The 19,152-nt window shown below is 38.3% G+C and overlaps 2 protein-coding genes across 3 annotated transcripts; one reads left to right on the plus strand and one right to left on the minus strand.

Annotated features, from left to right (window-relative positions):
* The first annotated feature begins 53 nt into the window (after positions 1-53).
* Positions 54-11,105, plus strand: gpr137c (G protein-coupled receptor 137c). Of its 2 annotated transcripts, none has more exons than XM_067493878.1 (8): positions 54-980; positions 5,671-5,720; positions 6,064-6,171; positions 6,258-6,396; positions 6,714-6,863; positions 7,727-7,852; positions 7,943-8,080; positions 8,238-8,420. In XM_067493878.1, exons 1-8 carry the CDS (start codon positions 606-608, stop codon positions 8,271-8,273), a joined length of 1,122 nt encoding a protein of 373 aa, XP_067349979.1. In that variant the 5' UTR covers positions 54-605; the 3' UTR covers positions 8,274-8,420. The 2 variants fall into 2 exon arrangements, with proteins under 2 accessions (XP_067349979.1, XP_067349978.1); XM_067493877.1 differs by having other exon boundaries at positions 70-980; positions 7,943-8,067; positions 8,238-11,105.
* Positions 11,106-11,358: 253 nt separating this feature from the next.
* On the minus strand, positions 11,359-19,152 carry LOC137108816 (lysosomal acid phosphatase-like). The gene is made up of 13 exons (XM_067493879.1): positions 18,948-19,152; positions 16,562-16,657; positions 16,149-16,235; positions 15,788-15,848; positions 15,607-15,698; positions 15,429-15,527; positions 14,563-14,652; positions 13,820-13,903; positions 13,643-13,691; positions 13,415-13,503; positions 13,118-13,224; positions 12,637-12,812; positions 11,359-12,524 (listed from the first exon to the last, which is right to left on the minus strand). The coding sequence occupies exons 1-13, from the start codon at positions 19,035-19,037 to the stop codon at positions 12,379-12,381; spliced, it is 1,266 nt and encodes a 421-aa protein (XP_067349980.1). The 5' UTR covers positions 19,038-19,152; the 3' UTR covers positions 11,359-12,378.

Raw genomic sequence — 19,152 nt, forward strand, 5'->3', positions numbered from 1 at the left:
TCATCATTAACCTATGAAGTAAAGACGCCGTGGAGGTTGGGTGGCAGGATTAGCCAATAAAGTGGAACCCTAAGAAAGTGGGTGCGAGGACGTATTTTCTTGTCAAATTTAGCTTGGAAACTGTCTGAAATCAGTGGATCCACAATCAGCTGTCTCCCAATGCAGGTTAGCCTAGTGTTGAGCCAAGATGGCAGCTTAAGAGGCGGTAGTTGCCGTTGTAATTGAGAACTAGGGGGCAGGCTTTAAACTGCATCACAGCTGATCTGGAGGTCCCCCCCCCTCAAGTTGTTTTTTGCAGTGAGCAGCTTTGCAGAGAGTCACAGGGAGACCTCTTTCTTGCTTTCCTCATCTCTTTCTTGTTATTTTTTTAGCCGAGCGATTTTAAAAACTAGATTCTATTTTTTTCTTAAAACAAATAACGGATTTAAACCAAAGCACAGTCTCATTATGCCACTTCTTTTCAGAATAAACTGCTTTTACCGCAAATTTTCACTCGAATTTCATCGTCTTTTTGTCATCCACGGTGAATTTAGTCCATGTTTGACCCACTTTTAGTGCTTTTGGCTCCACAGCATCTCATGTGTTAGGGCTCACCGCCAGTGGAGATGTTTTCGGCAGGAGAGGAGGTTAATCCCCATTTGTTTACCTCACTGAAGGTGTCCCCAGGAGCTGCAGTCTCCCCAGCACTGGAGCTCAGTCTAACTACCATCTACACCGTCCTCTACTCTTTGCTGTTTGTTTTCGTGTACCTGCAGCTCTGGCTCATTCTGCACTACGGACACAAGCGCTTCAGCTACCAAAGCGTGTTTTTGTTTCTGTGCTTGCTGTGGGCAGCACTGAGGACGACCCTTTTCTCGTTCTACTTTAAAAATGTGGTGCAGGCCAACCAGCTGCAGCCTCTGGCCTACTGGCTGCTCTACTGCTCCCCGGTCTGCCTGCAGTTTTTCACACTTTGCCTGCTCAACCTTTACTTCACACAGGTAGGACTTGTAACCTTGTTTGTGTGTGTGTGTGTGTGCTTGTGAGGCTGTTTTTGTAAGGACTAACTTAAAGGGCAACTTCACCCATTTTCAACTCTCTCTCCATAGCTTTAGTTTGGGGTGTAAATATACAATAATGCTATTACACTTCTCTCTGACTTCCCTATTTGAAAATATTTCTCTTATTCTGTCTGAAAAATGCCTCCAGACGACATCACCTGGAGGAGTTTTACATCATTAGGAGTTCAGATAATATAATCTGGGGGAGCTCTGGAAAAGCAGGTTGCCCATGATTACAAACTCCATAATGTGAGCAACAAATTAACATAATCTGAACTGAAGGTTGCTCCAAGTGATGTCATCTGGAGGCATTTTTCAGCAAGAAGAAAAGAGATATTTTTAATACAGGGAAGTCAGAGAGAAATTTTAAAGAATTATTGTATAGTTACACACTAAACCAAAGCTATGGGGAGCAAGTTGAAAATTGGTGAAGTTGCCCTTTAAGTATTTTGAGATTTTGAGTTTGGGTTAGGTATTTAGTTGTGATGGTTAAGGCTAAGGGGTTAGTGAGTCCAATGTGTGAGACAGAAAAAGGTGATGGGTTTTTATTCAGTGCTTTTGATTTGTGTTGACCCATGTTGAGGATTCCTATTATTCATGCTCCTCAATTCCTGGTGCCATCACTATTACATTGATTTTGACATTTTGAAATTTGTAGTTAACCAACATTAATTGTCCTTTTAACACATATGAAAGACAAGCTGTTCAAAAACTACAGCTCCCATGAGCATTTGACACACTCGGATCAGATACAAGTTCTATTTATTAGTCCAAACAGACAAAAAATTAACCAGCTAGTAGTCTGATAATTGATTATTTGTACATTTGTGAGCAGAAATGCCTAAAATTGTTCTTGATGGTGTTTATAGATTTCCTTCATAGTCTGACACTAAACAATTAATTGATTAATTGAGAACATAATTGCAGAGCAGATTAATAGACAATGAAAATAATGTATAGTTAAATTTGGGCTGAACATTAAAGAAAAAATACTGCACCCAACCAATAAAAAAGTCCCACATATTACTAGCTATGATATTGTACAAAACAAGCAACATATAATGTTACTTAATAGTCTTTAGAGAGGCCCCATTTTGTTATCTTTATGCAAAGCTGAACTAACTGCCTCACTGTTCTGAATCATCATGGTCAGAGTTCTCTGGATGCAACTTCAAACTGCTGTTTTTGCTTGTGCAGATTTTCTTAAACCAACAGTCCTCTGCAAAAATTTATTTGCATAAATGTTTCCTCTTATTCCAGTTTGTAAAAATGTTCATTGTGGTCACTGTTTGCCTAAATTTTCCATAGCAGAGTAGATTGGCTTTACTGAAGCAGCTTTTAATCTGAAAAGCTCTGCATATCGACTCAGTTCATGTCCTGGGGTGAGACATTTTAAGATCACCCACTAAAAGCCTGTGTTGCATTAAGTCCCAGGCTCCACTGATGTTTCTTTCTCCCTAAGTGGACAAGACTAAAGCAAAGATAGCTGTCAGTGACTTGTCGCAGACTGTGTGTATGTGTGTGTGTGTGTGTGTGTGTGTGTGTGTGTGTGGACACAGTTGGTCTGTCACAGTTGTTTAACACTTGCCCAGCTCCATGTGTTTGTTTCTTCCTCAGAAACACTTCCCCACGTTGAGCCTTAGTTAGTACCTAACACCACTCCATTAACTGCCTCAAAGGAAAACACTCTGTGGATCATGAATAGGGTGATAGTTGAGCGAGGGAACCTTGTCCAACTGGATGAGTGGATATTAGGTAATGAAACCAATAATGTCATATGAGTGCTGAGTAAACTCTGTAGCCCATCAGCTGATCTGTGACCAGTTAAAACGTACACACTACTCTCAGTTTGAATGACAAATGGCTTCCTTTTTGATGATTTTGTTAATTTGCTTCAAAGCAGCAAAACAGACTTACTTCACATGTATTTGGCAACAGCGGCCTTTTCCCCTTTTGACCATTACCATTAAAATTATGTTCTTTTGCAGCTGCTAAACCTGTCATCATAGGTTTAAAATTTGTATTTCTAGCCACGCTGGGACTGCCATGTGACTGGCCAGCTCTGTGAACACACTTTTCCTGCTTGTGGTTTTTCAGTCTGGCCTCGTCAGACCTGAGTAATATCACGTTTTCTTCCACAGTAGAAACTATGGTCCTGAATATGATCCCAATTCAAATAAAACACCCCCTTCTTTAAATTTTAAATCAAAGTTGCTATTATCAATATTTTATCACCTTAACATTACTTTAAAGAAGCATCGACCAATTGAGATTTAGAGATGCAAAAGTGGGAGCGTCAAAATCAGCAATGAGCAGGTCAGGAGAAGACCAGACTGGCCGCAGACAGACAGACAGAGAACATCAGAGCTTTAGCACGTTATAGTCCAGCATGATTAATAATTTGTTTAGCCAGTGTCACAACACCATTCCTGCATTAGTTCTTCAATGCTAAACACCACTGTTTAATGTGCAACTCACTGAATGTAATAAGAACATGGGAGCTGATATAATATGCAACTGTGACATGATTTGCTGCTACACATATGCATCTGTGGAGATACTTGTGTGCTGATGCGTCAGGCTTGTGTCCTGACCCATGATACTAAGATTTTAACCCCTTTTTACTACAGGCAAAGACTGGAAATTGTCCATAAAAACTACAGCATTAAATCTAACAAATTATTCCTTATAAAAAATACTGTATGAAATACATTGATTTGGCTACATTTTCCATAGATGTTTTTTGGTAGACACAGATTGTGTACATAAAGTGTGTAATCTGACAGGGTTCTGCTGGCTGATTGCTTCATTTCTAGGTTACAGATTACCTCTTCCTGGCCTACATTCTCACACAGCAGGCTGTTTATGTATGTGAGGCTGTTTATGTATGTGTGTTTAAAGCAAATCTTTACCATGTTGTGCAATTCTCAGCATCTATACATTTTTTATTTTAAATTAATTCATTAATTTTTATCATTGTTAATGACACAACTGGAAGTGTTTTAAACTACATCACTTGTACACTTATTTAAGGGCGCTATTAGTCAAGGTTTGCTATTTATGTGATAATTTGTATGCCAAATATATAAATTAGTAAAGTTTGAGTTTGATAATGCTGCTTAGACCAAACAACTAATTTAACTATAATACTATAATAATTAACTATAATATAATAACTATAATACATTTGGCGAATCAATGAAGGCCACTTTTTCGTTTTTGACTTTGTTCCTACAGAGGTAACAAAAAAATACAACATAAATAATAATGACTCCTCTCTGCTCTACTCAGAACAAAACAATAAAGATGTTTTTAACATAAAGACACAGTTTGAAACTTTAAAAAATGTGTTTTATATCAAATTATCTTCCAAACCATACTGTATCTCAGCATTGAGAGGTGCTGTCTGTGCCTCCGGTAAACCATACTCTACCGGAGCCACATACATATTGAATGAGACTTATAACCGATCATTTAGTTATTTCTGCCCGGTCAGGAAGTTTTAAAACATTCTCGTTTATTGTCATTTTATCTCAAGTGCTTGGCAGAGCTTGATGGAGCATGCTCAGAACATGCAGGGGACAGATGGGTGAAGCAGAGCAGGTTGATCCCCAAGTCTCATACTGGCTCCAGCTTAAATTGCATCTCGAGAGCAGCAGATTCACAGGATATAGTTTGAGTTACAGTTGTGTTACATCAGTTGTTTAATGTTGCATATTTTTCCATAGTGATCAGTACTTTTTTTTTTAACTACTTTTTCTTCTTTATGCTGATATGCTATTCTAAAGGTAAAGATTTAGCACTGTGTGTCCTTGCATGCAGCTGTCTGCAATTTCTGTGCCTTTGCCATTTAATTTCAAAAATATTTAAGTTAACTACTGACTATTGCTGCTGTATCACTAACACAAATTATCTCTGAGTATAGTACACATCAGCTCCTGGCTTTTTTATCTACAGTTGGACCTGGGAAGGTACAGGGAGGACATGCAAACAGTTAGATAATAACTAACTCCACAACCTTCAGATTTACCACAAGCCACTGTCAAATCCACAGCTGGTAACCAGCCAAATAAAATGCTATTTAAACAACCAACAAAATATGCAATTAACTTCATATAGTTGTTATTGACCTTAAACTACCGGAAGCAATTTAAACTCTTTTACCTTTCTTTGTCAGGCGTTTTATTTACGGCATTAGCCAAAACAGATATTTTATTTTGTCGATTCCTACTTGTTTTCCTTTGTTTGAATGTAGGCTGTGTAAATATGTGTCTGTATGTCATTGACACACAGGAATCTCCTCAGACCGTGTTAAATTCACACTCTTCTAACAGAAATCCGCCCCCCCCACCCCCTTTGCTGCCTTTCTTTCTATCATATACTCTTCTTTTTTCTGCTGTGCAAAGGTCGAAGCTGTAGAAGCATGAAAGGTGAAGAAATAAGTGGATTAAAAGTTTCCAGGCTGGACAGCAAACTGTAAAAAAAAAGGTTTCAATGGCTGATAATTTTCTGGAGATCAGGCGACAACAGTCAAGTGTAAAATAAAACATAACATATTGAAATTGTTGCATTTAGTATGAAAATTTGCACATCTAGTGACTGTAATTCTATTATTCTTCTCTTTGTTTAGGTGATGTTTAAGGCTAAAGCCAAGTATTCCCCAGAGCTCACCAAATACAAGTGAGTTTGGCTTAATCTTGTTTTAACCTTGCTGGTCAATATATAGATTGAGTTTGTCCATTTTGCATCACTTTTTGTCTTGTAATAAAAAAATCTACTTATAATAATGTAATATTCTTCATGTTTTTGCCAGATTTCAGACATTTAGATTTTAGACAGATGTAGATTTAGACCATCATCCTCCTTCCTCTCCACAGTTATATTTTTTTCTTGCCCCCCTCCATACACAGTTGTTTTGCAGCTTGAGCAGATAAAATAAATTCTAAATGTGTTGTTGATAATGAAAAAAGACATGTTTTTGGTCATCCTCTTACTGTCTTCTCCTCTCCCTTTCTCTCTCCAGGGTTCCTCTGCGCTTGTTCTTCCTGTGTCTCGGTATATTTTTCTTGGTGGTGAATTTAACCTGTGCGTTGTTGGTGCAGGGAGCTCTGGAGCGTTCGGAATCACCAAGGTAAACAACAAATGCTACAAATAGAACATCAACACCCACAAAACGGTGCTTAATGGTTTCCATCCTTGATTGTCTTACGTCTCCAGTGAAGAGAGTATCAGACATGCAGTTCTGGCTCGGGTCCTAATCAACGATAGTCTCTTTGTTCTATGTGCCATCTCTCTGGCCGTCTGCATCTTCAAGATTGCTAAGATGTCCTCGGCCAATGTTTACCTTGAGTCCAAGGTAGAAACACAAACACAAATTAGCAAATTATTAGTTGTGTTATTTTGTGTTGACACAAAATTGTATAGAAAACAGTGACAATCCATAAAATGTGGCATTTGTATGAAGCTCTTATCCTCACATTTATTAAACTTTACTCAAACTTTGTACATTTATAGATTTTTAGTTAAACACACTATTCACTCTCTCTTTACTCTTCCTAACTTTACTTCAAAACATGTACAGATGCTTAGTTTTTTGTCCTTTAAACCTCATTTTCTTGCCTATAGTGTTTGTGGCCAATACTGCATTAAGTACCACAGTAACTCTTCTTCCAGGGGACATCAGTTTGCCAAGCTACAGCCATAGGAGCTGTGGTGATTCTCCTGTACACATCCAGAGCCTGTTATAACCTGGTGGTGGTGGCCCTGTCGCCACAAGACCAAATCAGTCCCTTCAATTATGGCTGGTACAGTGTTTCTGATCAGGTAAATGGACCAATAATGTGTGTGTGTGTGTGTGTGTGTGTGTGTGTGTGTGTGTGTGTGTGTGTGTGTGTGTGTGTGTGTGTGTGTGTGTGTGTGTGTGTGTGTGTGTGTGTGTGTGTGTGTGTGTGTGTGTGTGTGTGTGTGTGTGTGTGTGTGTGTGTGTGTGTACCATCTTAGGAGATTTGGGGAAGCAGTGCTCAGTAGGGTAAGGGGCTTTGTTTGGCTATAAATAACCATGTGTGTGGGGGTGTGTTTGTATCCTGACCTACATCGGGGCTGAGGCTTTGAGATGGACAGTCAATTTAAAAGGGTTTCGTGTGTGTTGAACATGATACAGACTGACACATATCCAATCTGTATGTAATGGGGCAAAAAAGTATTTAGTCAGTCACCGATTGTGCAAGTTCTCGCGCTTAAAATGATGACCGAGGTCTGTAATTTTCATCATAGGCACACTTCAACTGTGAGAGACAGAATGTGGGAAAAAAAATCACATTGTAGGATTTTTAAAGAATTTATTTATAAATTCCTGCGTAAAATAATTATTTTGTAAATAACAAAAGTTCAACTCAATACTTTGTAATATACCATTTGTTGACAATGACAGAGGTCAAACCTTTCCTGTCACCAGGTTTGCACACACTGTAGCTGGTATTTTGGCCCATTCTTCCATCCAGATCTGGCTGGAACAGAGACACAGTGGTATCAGTCACCTCCCATAATTTTAAACTCCTTACTTAAAGTGGTCATGTGCATAAGACTACTTCTTTTTCCCAATGTGTGCATACATTTAATGTGAGAGGATGTCTGTTATTTTGTGCTTGTCTCTGTGAATTGATATATGATGTGTTTGTGCGTGACAGGCGGATGTGCAGGAGATCAGCGGTGAAGCCTACGTTGTGTTTGGCATCATTCTGTTCTTCTGGGAGCTGCTGCCTACCAGCTTAGTGGTGGTTTTCTTCAGAGTCCAGAGACCCAACCAAAATCTGGTAAAATATCATTCAATAGTCTGTTGTAATTTAACTCGTTCTCAAATGTTGTAAACCACAATGAACCTTGAAACTCTCTACATGTCTCAGGCTCCAGGAGGGATGATCAACAGCCACAGCTTCAGCTCCAGAGCTTATTTCTTTGACAACCCTCGACGATATGACAGTGATGATGACCTTTCCAGAAGTGTCCCTGCAAGGGCTGATCGGACCAGGTACACACACACAGTCAGTCAATATCTGTATTTCAGTTAAAATATCAAGAGGAAATCAGTTTACCCTTATTTTCTGCTGTAAGCTTTGAACTGAGGAATCGATGGACTAATTCATCTCTTTTTTTCCTCCTTATCCTCTGCGTCCGTTATCCATTGTTCTCGTCACTCAGTCTTCTCTCTACCACACCCCAGCTGGGCACATCTAGTTGGTATGGGTCCATGCAATGCAATGGAAATTTGACAGCCGGCGTTGCATCCACCCAGCAGATGCAATCTTCCACGGCCCCCCTCCTCTTTGCCTACGCAAACATCCAGAGTCACAACCACCATCACCACAACTACTACTCCACCCCGCAGAACAACTACTACCACCATCATCACAGTAACTACTATTCCACATCACAGAATTATTACTGCGGGTCACAAACCTATTTCTGCACCCCACAAAATTGATTCTACACTGCCCAGATTAAAAAAGACTAGTGATTGCCTTTATTTGTGTCCCCATGTTGCTCCCCAAAGGCATCAAAACAGTTACTTTAAAAAAATAATCTGAAAGATTGCTAAGGACAAGGGTGTGTATGAAAACTGGTTTGCCAATTAATAATGGAGAGATGTGATGGAATCAGCAACCTGGAAGCTACCTTGTCATGACTAACGGCTTTTTGAGTGTGTATGCCATTAATAAGGATTCTAGAGGTGATATGCTAATTCACAATTGTAAAGACCAAACTGTTTCTGTTCATTTTTCTTGTTTTTGAGACTGGACTCACCAGGGACCAGACAATCATCATTCTCATCATCCTATTTCCGTATCCATGAAAATGTTATCCAGTTGTGTTTGTATGGAAGGTTTATTTCTGCAGAGGGAGGAACTCGGGAGGAACTAAAAGGACTAACGCTGAACCAGAATACATTTTTCAAGCCAACACTAATGGGATGTGTGACTGTTTTAAATGGGCATGCATGTGAAACAGTTATTCGCATTTAGTCTGGAAAAGAACAGTAAAGAATGCTGCCACCACTAGTTTGATCCTTGATCCTCAAAAAGTTTTTTTTAAATGATGAAATCCAAATAATATGCATTGACAAAGGGCATTTCACAGTGTATCTCACTTTTTGGTCTGAATACGTTACGAATACGACAGGAATTAGCTCTTGCTAATTTGCCATTGCCTGTTGGCTTTTTTCCTCAAACACTGGTTGTTAATTAAGGTTACAGTAATTCAAATTTGAACAAACACTATTCATATGCTTAAACTTTTGATTTAATAGTTTGGCTTGTAAATTAACCTTCTGTTTACTCAATTGTCATCGATTTAAACTGCTTACAGCCTCTCAATACTTTTGTAAATGAAATGGCAGCAACAGGAAGTTAAAATCAATTGGAAATGCACAAAGTTGCCTAACAGCAGTCAAATCCATGCTTTATTACCCATGATTACACAATGAAAACTATGTATCCAAGGGGCCAAACTCTGTCACATAACAACTACAACGAAATGCTGAATTGATAGATGTTATAGTTTTTTACATGGTGGCAGCATTGTCAATATGAAACTTGCATTAAATTCACTTTTGGAATAGAAGAAAGCTCTAATGTTTGTTACTGTGGGGGAATGGTCTCTGTGGGACATTTTTTAAACCAAAAAAATCTTCTTGTAATCTGATACCTTGTGAGCTGTGAGGCGACAATTTGCACTTAGGAGTTTATCTGTAGAGGAAAAAAGGCTCTGGGGCCTGAATGTAGGATTTCATCTCCTACTTTTATTTTGTGTATATTCTTCAACAATCGTCTGTCTTCATTATAGATGTTACTTTGTATCCTTTGAAAAAGGAAATATCAATGTGCCCTCATGTGTTGTCATATCGAATAGTTTCATTCCTTAAGGAAAAATATTTTTGCACAAGAACTGGTCGGATGGTGTTTTTTTTCTCGTCTTTTAATTGTGTGTTTCCAAGAGAATTGATTACTGACTCATGTGTGATAAGTGACATTTGGAGTGTGTGTGATCTTAGATGTTTTATTTTTAAATTTTATTATGTCTTTATACATTATTTTCTATGTTACATTGATCATTGCTGTTGAACAGATGTTTTTTTCCCCACGATCTCATTCTATCATGAAACGCCCTGAGCTGTAATTAAACTGAAAATCTGTAAATGACCATGTAAACTTTGACTTCATGCAACCAAGCTTAAAAGAAAAAGCATTGCAGCTGAGTTTATTATGTGCAGCAAGAAGTGAGTGGTAAAGCCATTTAGTTGTAGCATATCTGCTTGTGCTTTCCATCACTTGGATCAAAACTCACTCTTGGGTCCAGCTGTTCACCTCTTTCAGAAAATAGTTAACATCTGCATGCTTCTGTATCAGAGAGAACTCCGTGTCATATTTTCTTTCAACAGTGATATTATTTGTGTAGATGTGTTGTTTGCTCTGTTATGAAGAGGGAGTGATAGCTGTTTTATGAACTGTTTTATGTTATGGATTGTTTTATCCAAGGCCATATTGAATGTAACCTGTTGTGCAACAGATCACTAATGATGTATGCAAGAAAAGCACTACCATGTTTAAAATAAAGGCCTACTGCACTGTTTCTAAGACAAAAGTCAACTACCCTATGATTTATCTAAGGGTTTTCCACCAAACACAAATGAAACAGATGTGGAGCACAATATATCAAAGTGTAACCAGTTGTATCAGAACTATGTTACACACAGGAATTAATATTATTATTGTTTTTGATACCATGAGTCTTCCTGGTCATGTCTTTTCCCACCAATACACACAGTTGGCATCAAGGTTGAATGTACTAGTCAACAGGTTTATGATGAACACCCACATTAATCTGGCCAGACAAATCATGACCAAGTTGTGTTGCTGTTCTCACAAGAAAATATTTACATTACATACACAAAATTTTGTCCATCAAGATACAAGTATTCTGGCCTTTGACATAAAACTTAGTCCAAGGCAGCAGCAGGTTCTCGCATCTCTACTGAGAATGTTTGATTCTCGGTCACCTCCCTTCTTGTCTGGTCACTCAGTTTGACCTGACAGATGCTAGATTCCTGGTGGTTTGGTGCCAACGTGCTCTTGTGAACACTCATTTTAGCACAGTGGAAATTGTTGAACATTATATAAACAGGTGTGTGCCTGTGTAAAATGTGTACATTATGGTAGTTTGGCCTCAGATAGACTCCAGTCAAGTTGTGCCGACATTCAAGAAATATTAACGCAAACGGGATGAACCTGACTGCAGATTGAAGTATCAAAGCAAATACTCTGAATTCTGTTGTAAAGCACATTTTAATTTTTGATTAAGACATATGGCAATTTTTCTAAAAATGTTTTCACTTTGTCATTATGGGTTATAATGTAGAAATGTATCAATTTCAAGTTAGCACACAGTAAAATGGGCAAAAAGTAAATTAGTTTCCATTTTGTGCCCAATGATCCCATGGGAATAAAACTGTGTACAGAACAAACATTGTCAACCTCTCAATGAGAAACATTTTATATTCACTTTAAAGGATGTTTGAGTTTACCAAAAAAATACAAACAAAAAGGAATAAAGGACCACTGATAATTACAAGTATTTAAGGCATTTTGGTCATTAAGACCCAGCACACGCACACACACACACACGCAACACAAATGTCATCTTCCCCATTAAAAATCTGCTTACTCCAAAAAATACTGGGTCACCTGAAGAATGAATGGAATCAGCCTAGTTCTAAGATATTTCTTAATTGAGATTCATAATTGACCATCGTAGGTCTTTTGTAATCAAGTCTTATTTGGGCAACATTTATTAATGTAAGTAAGTCAGTCATGCCATTTAAGTCCCAAACCTCACATTTTACACACCCAGATTGAACAACAATTATTGTGTTATTATTACAGGTGGTATTTTGTGAAATCAGCCTTAATGGGCAGGATTAGAGAAAAGACCAGGTGGGAACAAAGTGGTTCATAAAAACACCAAAATTATTTTGTGATTCTGTGATTCCTTATTCCCTGCAGCATCACTATCTGTGACAGTTTACAGTCAATCTAAAATCTTAAATCTTTATGTTTCTTAAACTCTTCCCTTTGATCCAACACAAACAGGGCATTTTGGACAGAAATTCCCTGTTTTAAAAAAAAAAAAGAAAAAAGAAAAAAAAAGAAGAATAACCATGGCTCCTGAACCAGAGTTGATGAAGCCATCCAACAGTTTGAAATTGGGACGTTTAGAGTTCATCATCATCACTGCTGTCCCAGGATGGATCGCTTGTAGATCTCCGAACAAGGAGTTTGTGCTTTTGTCAGGATTCCTCTCCAATTTCTTGGTTGATCACATGGCGATATCCCTGACTGCTGCTTGGCTCTTTTTGCCAGCACATAATTCCAAGGAGGATGGAGACGAGGAGGAAGAGCAGAGAGCCTGACACAGCCAGACTGATGATTACTTCTAAAGTTGAAGAGAGATACAGCGAGGAAGGAGAAAACAATGCAATCAATCATGTTTCTTTAATTTTAGTAATCATAAGATTTTTAAATGAGTTTGTGTCGTAACATCTTACCTCTATCAGTCCCTTTGGAAGGCAATTGGCACTCTTTGTCCCTGTGGTCTGAAATAGACTCTTTTGTAATTCTCACGAACATGTCTAAGGGGCAGTCAAGGGAGCAGCCCTGTAACAACTGTGGGTACGGCTCCACTGTGCTGTCGTTCCGGTAAAACATGGAAACAGAATAAGATCTGGAAGTGCAAAGAGGCACAAGATGTCAGATTTATCATCCATGTTTTCAAAGTGTGATAACGTGTTCAATGTCAGCAGTTTTACCCACAATAGTGGTGTTAGAGAATGTCAGCGTAAAACAGATGAGTTTGCTGGATTACCGAGATTTCTTGGAGCCTCTTATATATTTGTTAAGAATTTTTTTGTTTATATTTTAAATTAAAAGTTTACTCAATATCACATGATGTCTCTGTGCAGTGTGCTTGAGTGAGAGTGTACAGTAAAGTATACTGTGTGTGTGTGTGTGTGTGTGTGTATGTGTTACCCATTTGCTTCCCTGTACAGCTCAATTATTTGACAGGAGGCATATGGTGGCTGTTTTCCATTGAACACATTCAAGCTGGCCTGAAGAGCAGCTACTGTGGTGTCATGCTGTGGGAGGGACATGCATAAAGGAATAGGTCTGACATTTTCCAAGAAGACTGACACCACTATTAGGTCTATCTGGTAAATATGAAGCTACAATTAGGGCATGTTTAGCTTAGCTAAAAGCAGGGGGAACAAGTAGCTTGACTCTGTCCAAAGATAACAGAATCTGAGGTAATATTTTAAACTAGCTCACCGCTGACAGCATCATCAGTTTCAGTCTCTGGTTTGACTCTGGGACAGCCATTTTGGAAATATTCTTCACTATTTCATCTAGAAGGATACCTGAAAGACAGATAGTAATTGATAGTTTTTACATTTAATTGTATGTGTCTGGTGCCATTCCATATGTTTTATTTTCAACAAATCAAACATCCCCTGTAATGCTAGTTGTGCTTTAAATTTTCCTGAGCTACACACTTACCTCCCTGCAGCCGACTCTTCTCTAGCTGTTTGTAGACCCCAAACATGACCTGTGAATATTAGAAATGTTATGAAATTATTAAATTCTGTTCAAACCACTTAACTTTATAATAAACCCACAGTTAAACCTGCACGAGGAAGAGAAACTCCCATGTGAAACTGCAGATGCTACTTTTACCTGAAATCCAAAGTCCTTCAGTGCTCGGAGCTTTTCCATTACATCAGGAGTCACCCAGGCAGGAGCTGACTTGTTGTGACGGGACTGAATACACACAAACGAAAGTGTGAACTGTAAAAACCATGTGAAAGTCCAAAACAGCTTTAATTAGGCAGTAATGAAGCTGCCACACTGCCCTTTTGTTCTTGTTAGCACTTTGTCAGCAGTCTGCTTCCACCTCTTCACTGAACTCTCTCACTCTGCGAGCATCTCCCACGTTGTTGCTTAATTATTCTGTGGCTGTACTCGCTGACCCTGCTGTCACTGATTTAACATTAGCTCACACTTTCTAAACTACTTTCAGTGAGTTTGGTTTACAATAGTATTACAGACATTGATTGGGAATTTTTAAAAAAAATGTCAAATCATAGCCAGCAGTGTTTAGTAATAGGTTTACCATGAGCATACACTCGTGATGAAAATGCAAGCTGTGGCCTTTGAGAGCTCAATAAGACAAACATTTGAAACTGCTGCTGGTCGCACAGTTTGCTTCCCCAAGCAAACTTCCTCACTGAACTGGTGAGGCAGGCTGAATCACGAGACCAAAAGAAACAAGTGTGATCTGGTCATTTCTGGTCAGCACACTGATACTTCTGTTCGCAGTTGATCAGCTTGTGGATTTGGAAAGCAACACAGTGTGACAATCATAAACCTTTTAGCTTTAACCTGATGTAAAGTGTGTTTCAACCTGTGTGTGCTCTCACCTCGCAAAAGAGTGTGTCGTATACACTCCACACCGATTCCACATTTGTCTTATTGAGTCCGGTTTTATTCCTCACTAGCTCGATGGTGTCCTGATGAAAAGAACACAATCAGTCATACAAACACTTGTATCACTCACTGCTTTCTATACACCTGTTTATTTGGTGTGTATTAGTTATTAAAATTATTGCTTGTTTATCAATGACTAAAATTCCTGGCCATAGGATTTCAAAAATCCAAAATCCTTAAACAATCCTACACACTGTGAAAAAGATGACTGTTTGACTTTATTTATCAACAATAAATTATTTCCAACTTAGAAAAAGCCTTAATGTTTTTCTCCTCAGGCTTCTGTGTTTCACAGTCCAAAGACATGTTAGGTTAACTGGTGACACTAAATTTCCAATATAGACAGTCACGTGCATGGTTGTCTCTGTCTCTGTATGTCAGCCCTCAGACAGACTGATGTACCCCAGTTAGGTAGTGGATGTACGGATTCCCTTATAGTAAAATTACTTATTGCATGCTATTTTTGTTTATTTCCATATTAACAGTCTATTGACTGTGGCATACATTATTATCCAACAGCTATCTACTATAAAGTTCCTATTTCCGAACTACAAAATGATTTATTGACACGATATACACGATGTCCTGTAGTCAAATGATCGTGGATATTGTTGGCTGGCCAGATACACATGGGATGGCCAGCCCAAGTATATTCTATATGTGAGAAATACTGTAACCCCCAATACCTACAGAAATACTGGGAAAGTATACAGAAGATATGACCTTGGTGACCGCAAAGGTATCTACAAGCTTGATCTTGACACCATACATGCAATGTAATAAAGAATAAAAACTGCACCTTGTATGTAGCAGTAACATTCAGAAACTCCTCTGTTTGTTCTGTTTCATTCATCAGCTGTTGGTAGCGAGGACAGTCTCCTAGAGGAAAAGAGAGGAGCTAAAAAGAGAGAAAGATCAGACAACGTGTACTGAATCCTTTTATAGCAAGGGGCACAGATAAATACATACATACATACCCTTTCCTCATTTTGAGGCACTGTGTGTACAGGTATTGGCTGCCACTTCAAGTCTGGTGTAAAGACCTGCTGATCCTTGGGGGGGTAGAGTCCTAGATGAAAGCAAAAATAAAGACAGTTAAGGTGAAGAGGAAGAGTACCAAGAAGAGAAGTTAGAGAAGGAGATAACCTATGTTCAGACCTGCCAGGTTGGACTCAGCGCTCATTAGGGTGCGGTCGTAGTCCGTGCTGCGAACTAAGACCTGAGGACCAAACAGTGTTCTGTGAGGGCTCAAATTTATTTCACACAGCCTCGGAACAAACAGGAAATAAACGCATTTAGTCGTAATATACTAGTAGCCAATATCAGTCTTTGGTTTGGTCAAACTGTCTGTATCTGAACACTCGATATTTAAAATCAAAGATACACAGGGACTTAGGGACCCCATATTCCAGGAATTCCAGCATCAGTGGGACATAGCAAGAGCCCCTTTTCTGAAAATTGTTAAATCATCATCTTTGTGCAAAACTGAAGTCATGTGATCTGACAGTACGTCTCCTACCTCATGTCTGTTATAGGATTCATTCAGGAATCCAATATATCGCTTTCTCAGAAACTGGCCAAGCTCATAGTGCTGCCTCATTCCCTCCTAAAAACATACACAGGAAAAACATTGTGACATTATACCATTGAATGTAGTTTACCTTTACGACTTGTCTACAACAATGCAGAACATAAAATTTGTACAAGATTGATTGATAAACATTGCACAGTTTGCATAGATAGTACTGTATATAGGTGGTGTGTTGTAAATATAATGGACTGAACAGGGCTCCATATTTTACGTAACTGTACTTATTAACCATTTTCAAACTATAATGGAAGTGAGCTAAAAAGTCAGGGAACAATCAAAAGTATGCCATAATACATAAATGCTACGAAACTGGAGTTACTCTAATGAAATATACAATATACCTGTGATAACTGTCCAAAGCCCTGTGGCCAGTCCTTCTCCTGATATGGGTCAGTGGGATAGGCTTTAATCGGTGATCTGTCACCATGGCGAAACAACTGGAGGAGATAGAGATGCAAAGTAGGTAACACAAAATACAATGTATTTGCTGCACTAATGTAACAAGAAAACTGCTGTGGCAAAAGTATATATATGGCCTACGTATCTATCAGTATTTTTCATGCTAACATTGCAACAGGTCAGCTGAATAGTACAGCTGTGCGGTTTATTGGCATAGACAGGCTCACAGTGTATCGGCTGTCTGCCAATATATCTTTAAGTTTATCATGCAACCTTTGTTTTTGCTTCGGACTTTGCCTATTTAAAACTGTTTGAGAGTAGACCTGTATTTGATATTACTTCTCAAATGGAAATGCTTGTTTTTTTTTTTTTAAGTGTAACATCTGCAAACACTATAAACCGCCTCTGAAAACACAATCAAGTCAAATCCTTTGTCATTGGTGGTTAAAGAAATCAGGGCAGATTACAGTGAAGAACTTTTCAGATAGTGATGCCTTTATCAGCCATCAGATAAATCTAGATAAAGAAATAGCATTTAAGAGTTTAACAACACAACAGAATGATTACAACATCAGTATAAGCATTTCCTGAAAGTACAAAAGGAACTAAAACAACAAAAAGGATGGTAAAGTATTTATGAAGTCAGGATTAAGAAGAGATTTAAAACTAAAGTAGGGTATTAAAAGGAACACACAAAGCAAACACACATAATAAAAAATACCTAAACAACAAAACTTTACATAAATTACTTCATTATGGAAAACTAATGTAAAACCTAATGTTGGATTTAGACTGCAACTAATATCTGCATCTACTCAACTCAGTATGGCACTGTACATACCACCACATTTGTTTCCTATTGTAGTACAACAGTTTCAACTTCCACTTTTCAAGCCACTAAAGTGACATTTAAGTTTCACGTTTTCTGGTATTCACCCAGTTTATATACGCATGAGTGAATTTAATGGTATAAATTGTACTTGAAGGGTGGATTATCCCTTTAAAACTCCTAGTCTTAGCTGCTCCACAGTCCATTAATGGCTATCCAGCAGGCAATGGATTTAAATAATGAGTTAAGAAGAATGGCTAAGATTAGATTGCCTGAAACAACAAAATAGCCTAAATGAGAAAATCTATAGTGGCCTTCTGACCTGACCCTCAAGTAAAATATGCTAACACTAAAAACATGCAAGATTGTTAATGTCAAGACTCGTGTACAATAGTATTTGTAATCTCACGCCCAAGTTATGCTAAAACAAGGAAACAGAATGAATCAGCTTAGCTTTACACAACAGTTAATGGGAAACAACTGAATGTTACTTTTCCTTTACCAGCATTTCAACGTTGTCATGTGTTGAAGCATGTTTGTTTTCACAACTTGTCACACTGTGTGATCATTGCTCCATCTCTCCCATTATTGCCATTTCACATTTTTAATTTGGTCAGAATTTCTTTGCACAGAAACCCTCACAGGAAGAGACGACCATTAAATCCACTAGAATGTGAAAAACTAATTTAAAATGTGGCAAAAAATAAATGTAAAAAGAATACAGCAAATTGATCATCTTTAATATTTGTTTCTTATCTTAGATTACACTCATCAAAGCTAAATAAAGGTTTTCATATGACCCTATTTAACTGTCAAAGAGCACATACTGTACATATTAGAAATAAGGCTGATAATGGCAACGGCAGGTTTGGTGCCTGTACTGTGAAACCAGTTGTCTTGTCTGACAATTACTGCTCCAGGTCATTTCAAACACTTAAAAAAACCAAAAAAACAACAAGCCGACAAGTCACACTGGTTAGGTTTGCAATGCACAGGTGCTTTCCCTAACCAGGAATTACCTTTACCTATGACTGTAGAAGATCTCCAATTATTACATTAGTACCGGCTAAACTTGTAAACACAGGCCTCCTATTTTTGGTCATGTATGAAATCAAACCTGCCTTACCTTGTACACATTTTCAATTCAAAATGTTTACTTTTAATAGCTTGTCAGTTTTATAACGAAATTAATTATCTACTAGCAACCAGTGAATTAGCTACACACATCTACCAAACTACCTAAACCCAAATCTCCTTCTTTAAAGAAAGAAATCTTTCTAGGTGCCTTTTTATTATCCCGAATCAACTAAAAGACTCCAATGATTTATGGCCGACCAAATGTGTTTTCCGATACATAAACGTGTTCACATATAAAAAAGTAAAACCCCAAATCCACTCAAATTTTTAATTTAGTTCCGTCCACACCAGGTCAGAGCAGAAGAGATGCTAACTCAACACAGCTGCTACAGCAGCTAAATACTGACATTAGCGTTACTCACCACAGTCACATAAACTAGTTTTCTCTGTGCAGCAACTTGACCACAGACAGAGGCCACTGTTAAAAAAAGCAGCACCACAGTGGACATCATGTTGGCGTCTGTGTTCCCGGGCCGCTAACCTAAATTTACTACAGATAGCCGACTGTTTCTTTTCAATCTCCTGGATGTAAGATATCGTCAATCGCAGTTAACGCTAAATGGCGGA

Source organism: Channa argus, chromosome 23, assembly GCF_033026475.1.
Source record: "Channa argus isolate prfri chromosome 23, Channa argus male v1.0, whole genome shotgun sequence".
NCBI classification, from domain to species: Eukaryota; Metazoa; Chordata; class Actinopteri; order Anabantiformes; family Channidae; genus Channa; species Channa argus.

What these genes read in the sequence shown, in the direction of transcription:
- gpr137c (XM_067493877.1), top strand. Translation starts at nt 606, where the DNA reads ATGTTTTCGGCAGGAGAGGAGGTTAATCCCCATTTGTTTACCTCACTG. An exon ending in ATGTTTACCTTGAGTCCAAG is followed by an intron (nt 6,397 to 6,713) that starts GTAGAAACACAA and finishes CTCTTCTTCCAG; the next exon opens with GGGACATCAGTTTGCCAAGC. An exon ending in GCAAGGGCTGATCGGACCAG is followed by an intron (nt 8,068 to 8,237) that starts GTACACACACAC and finishes CTCGTCACTCAG; the next exon opens with TCTTCTCTCTACCACACCCC.
- LOC137108816 (XM_067493879.1), bottom strand. Translation starts at nt 19,037, where the DNA reads ATGATGTCCACTGTGGTGCTGCTTTTTTTAACAGTGGCCTCTGTCTGT. An exon ending in AACTAGTTTATGTGACTGTG is followed by an intron (nt 16,658 to 18,947) that starts GTGAGTAACGCT and finishes TATCTCCTCCAG; the next exon opens with TTGTTTCGCCATGGTGACAG. An exon ending in TGAAGGACTTTGGATTTCAG is followed by an intron (nt 13,692 to 13,819) that starts GTAAAAGTAGCA and finishes TAATATTCACAG; the next exon opens with GTCATGTTTGGGGTCTACAA.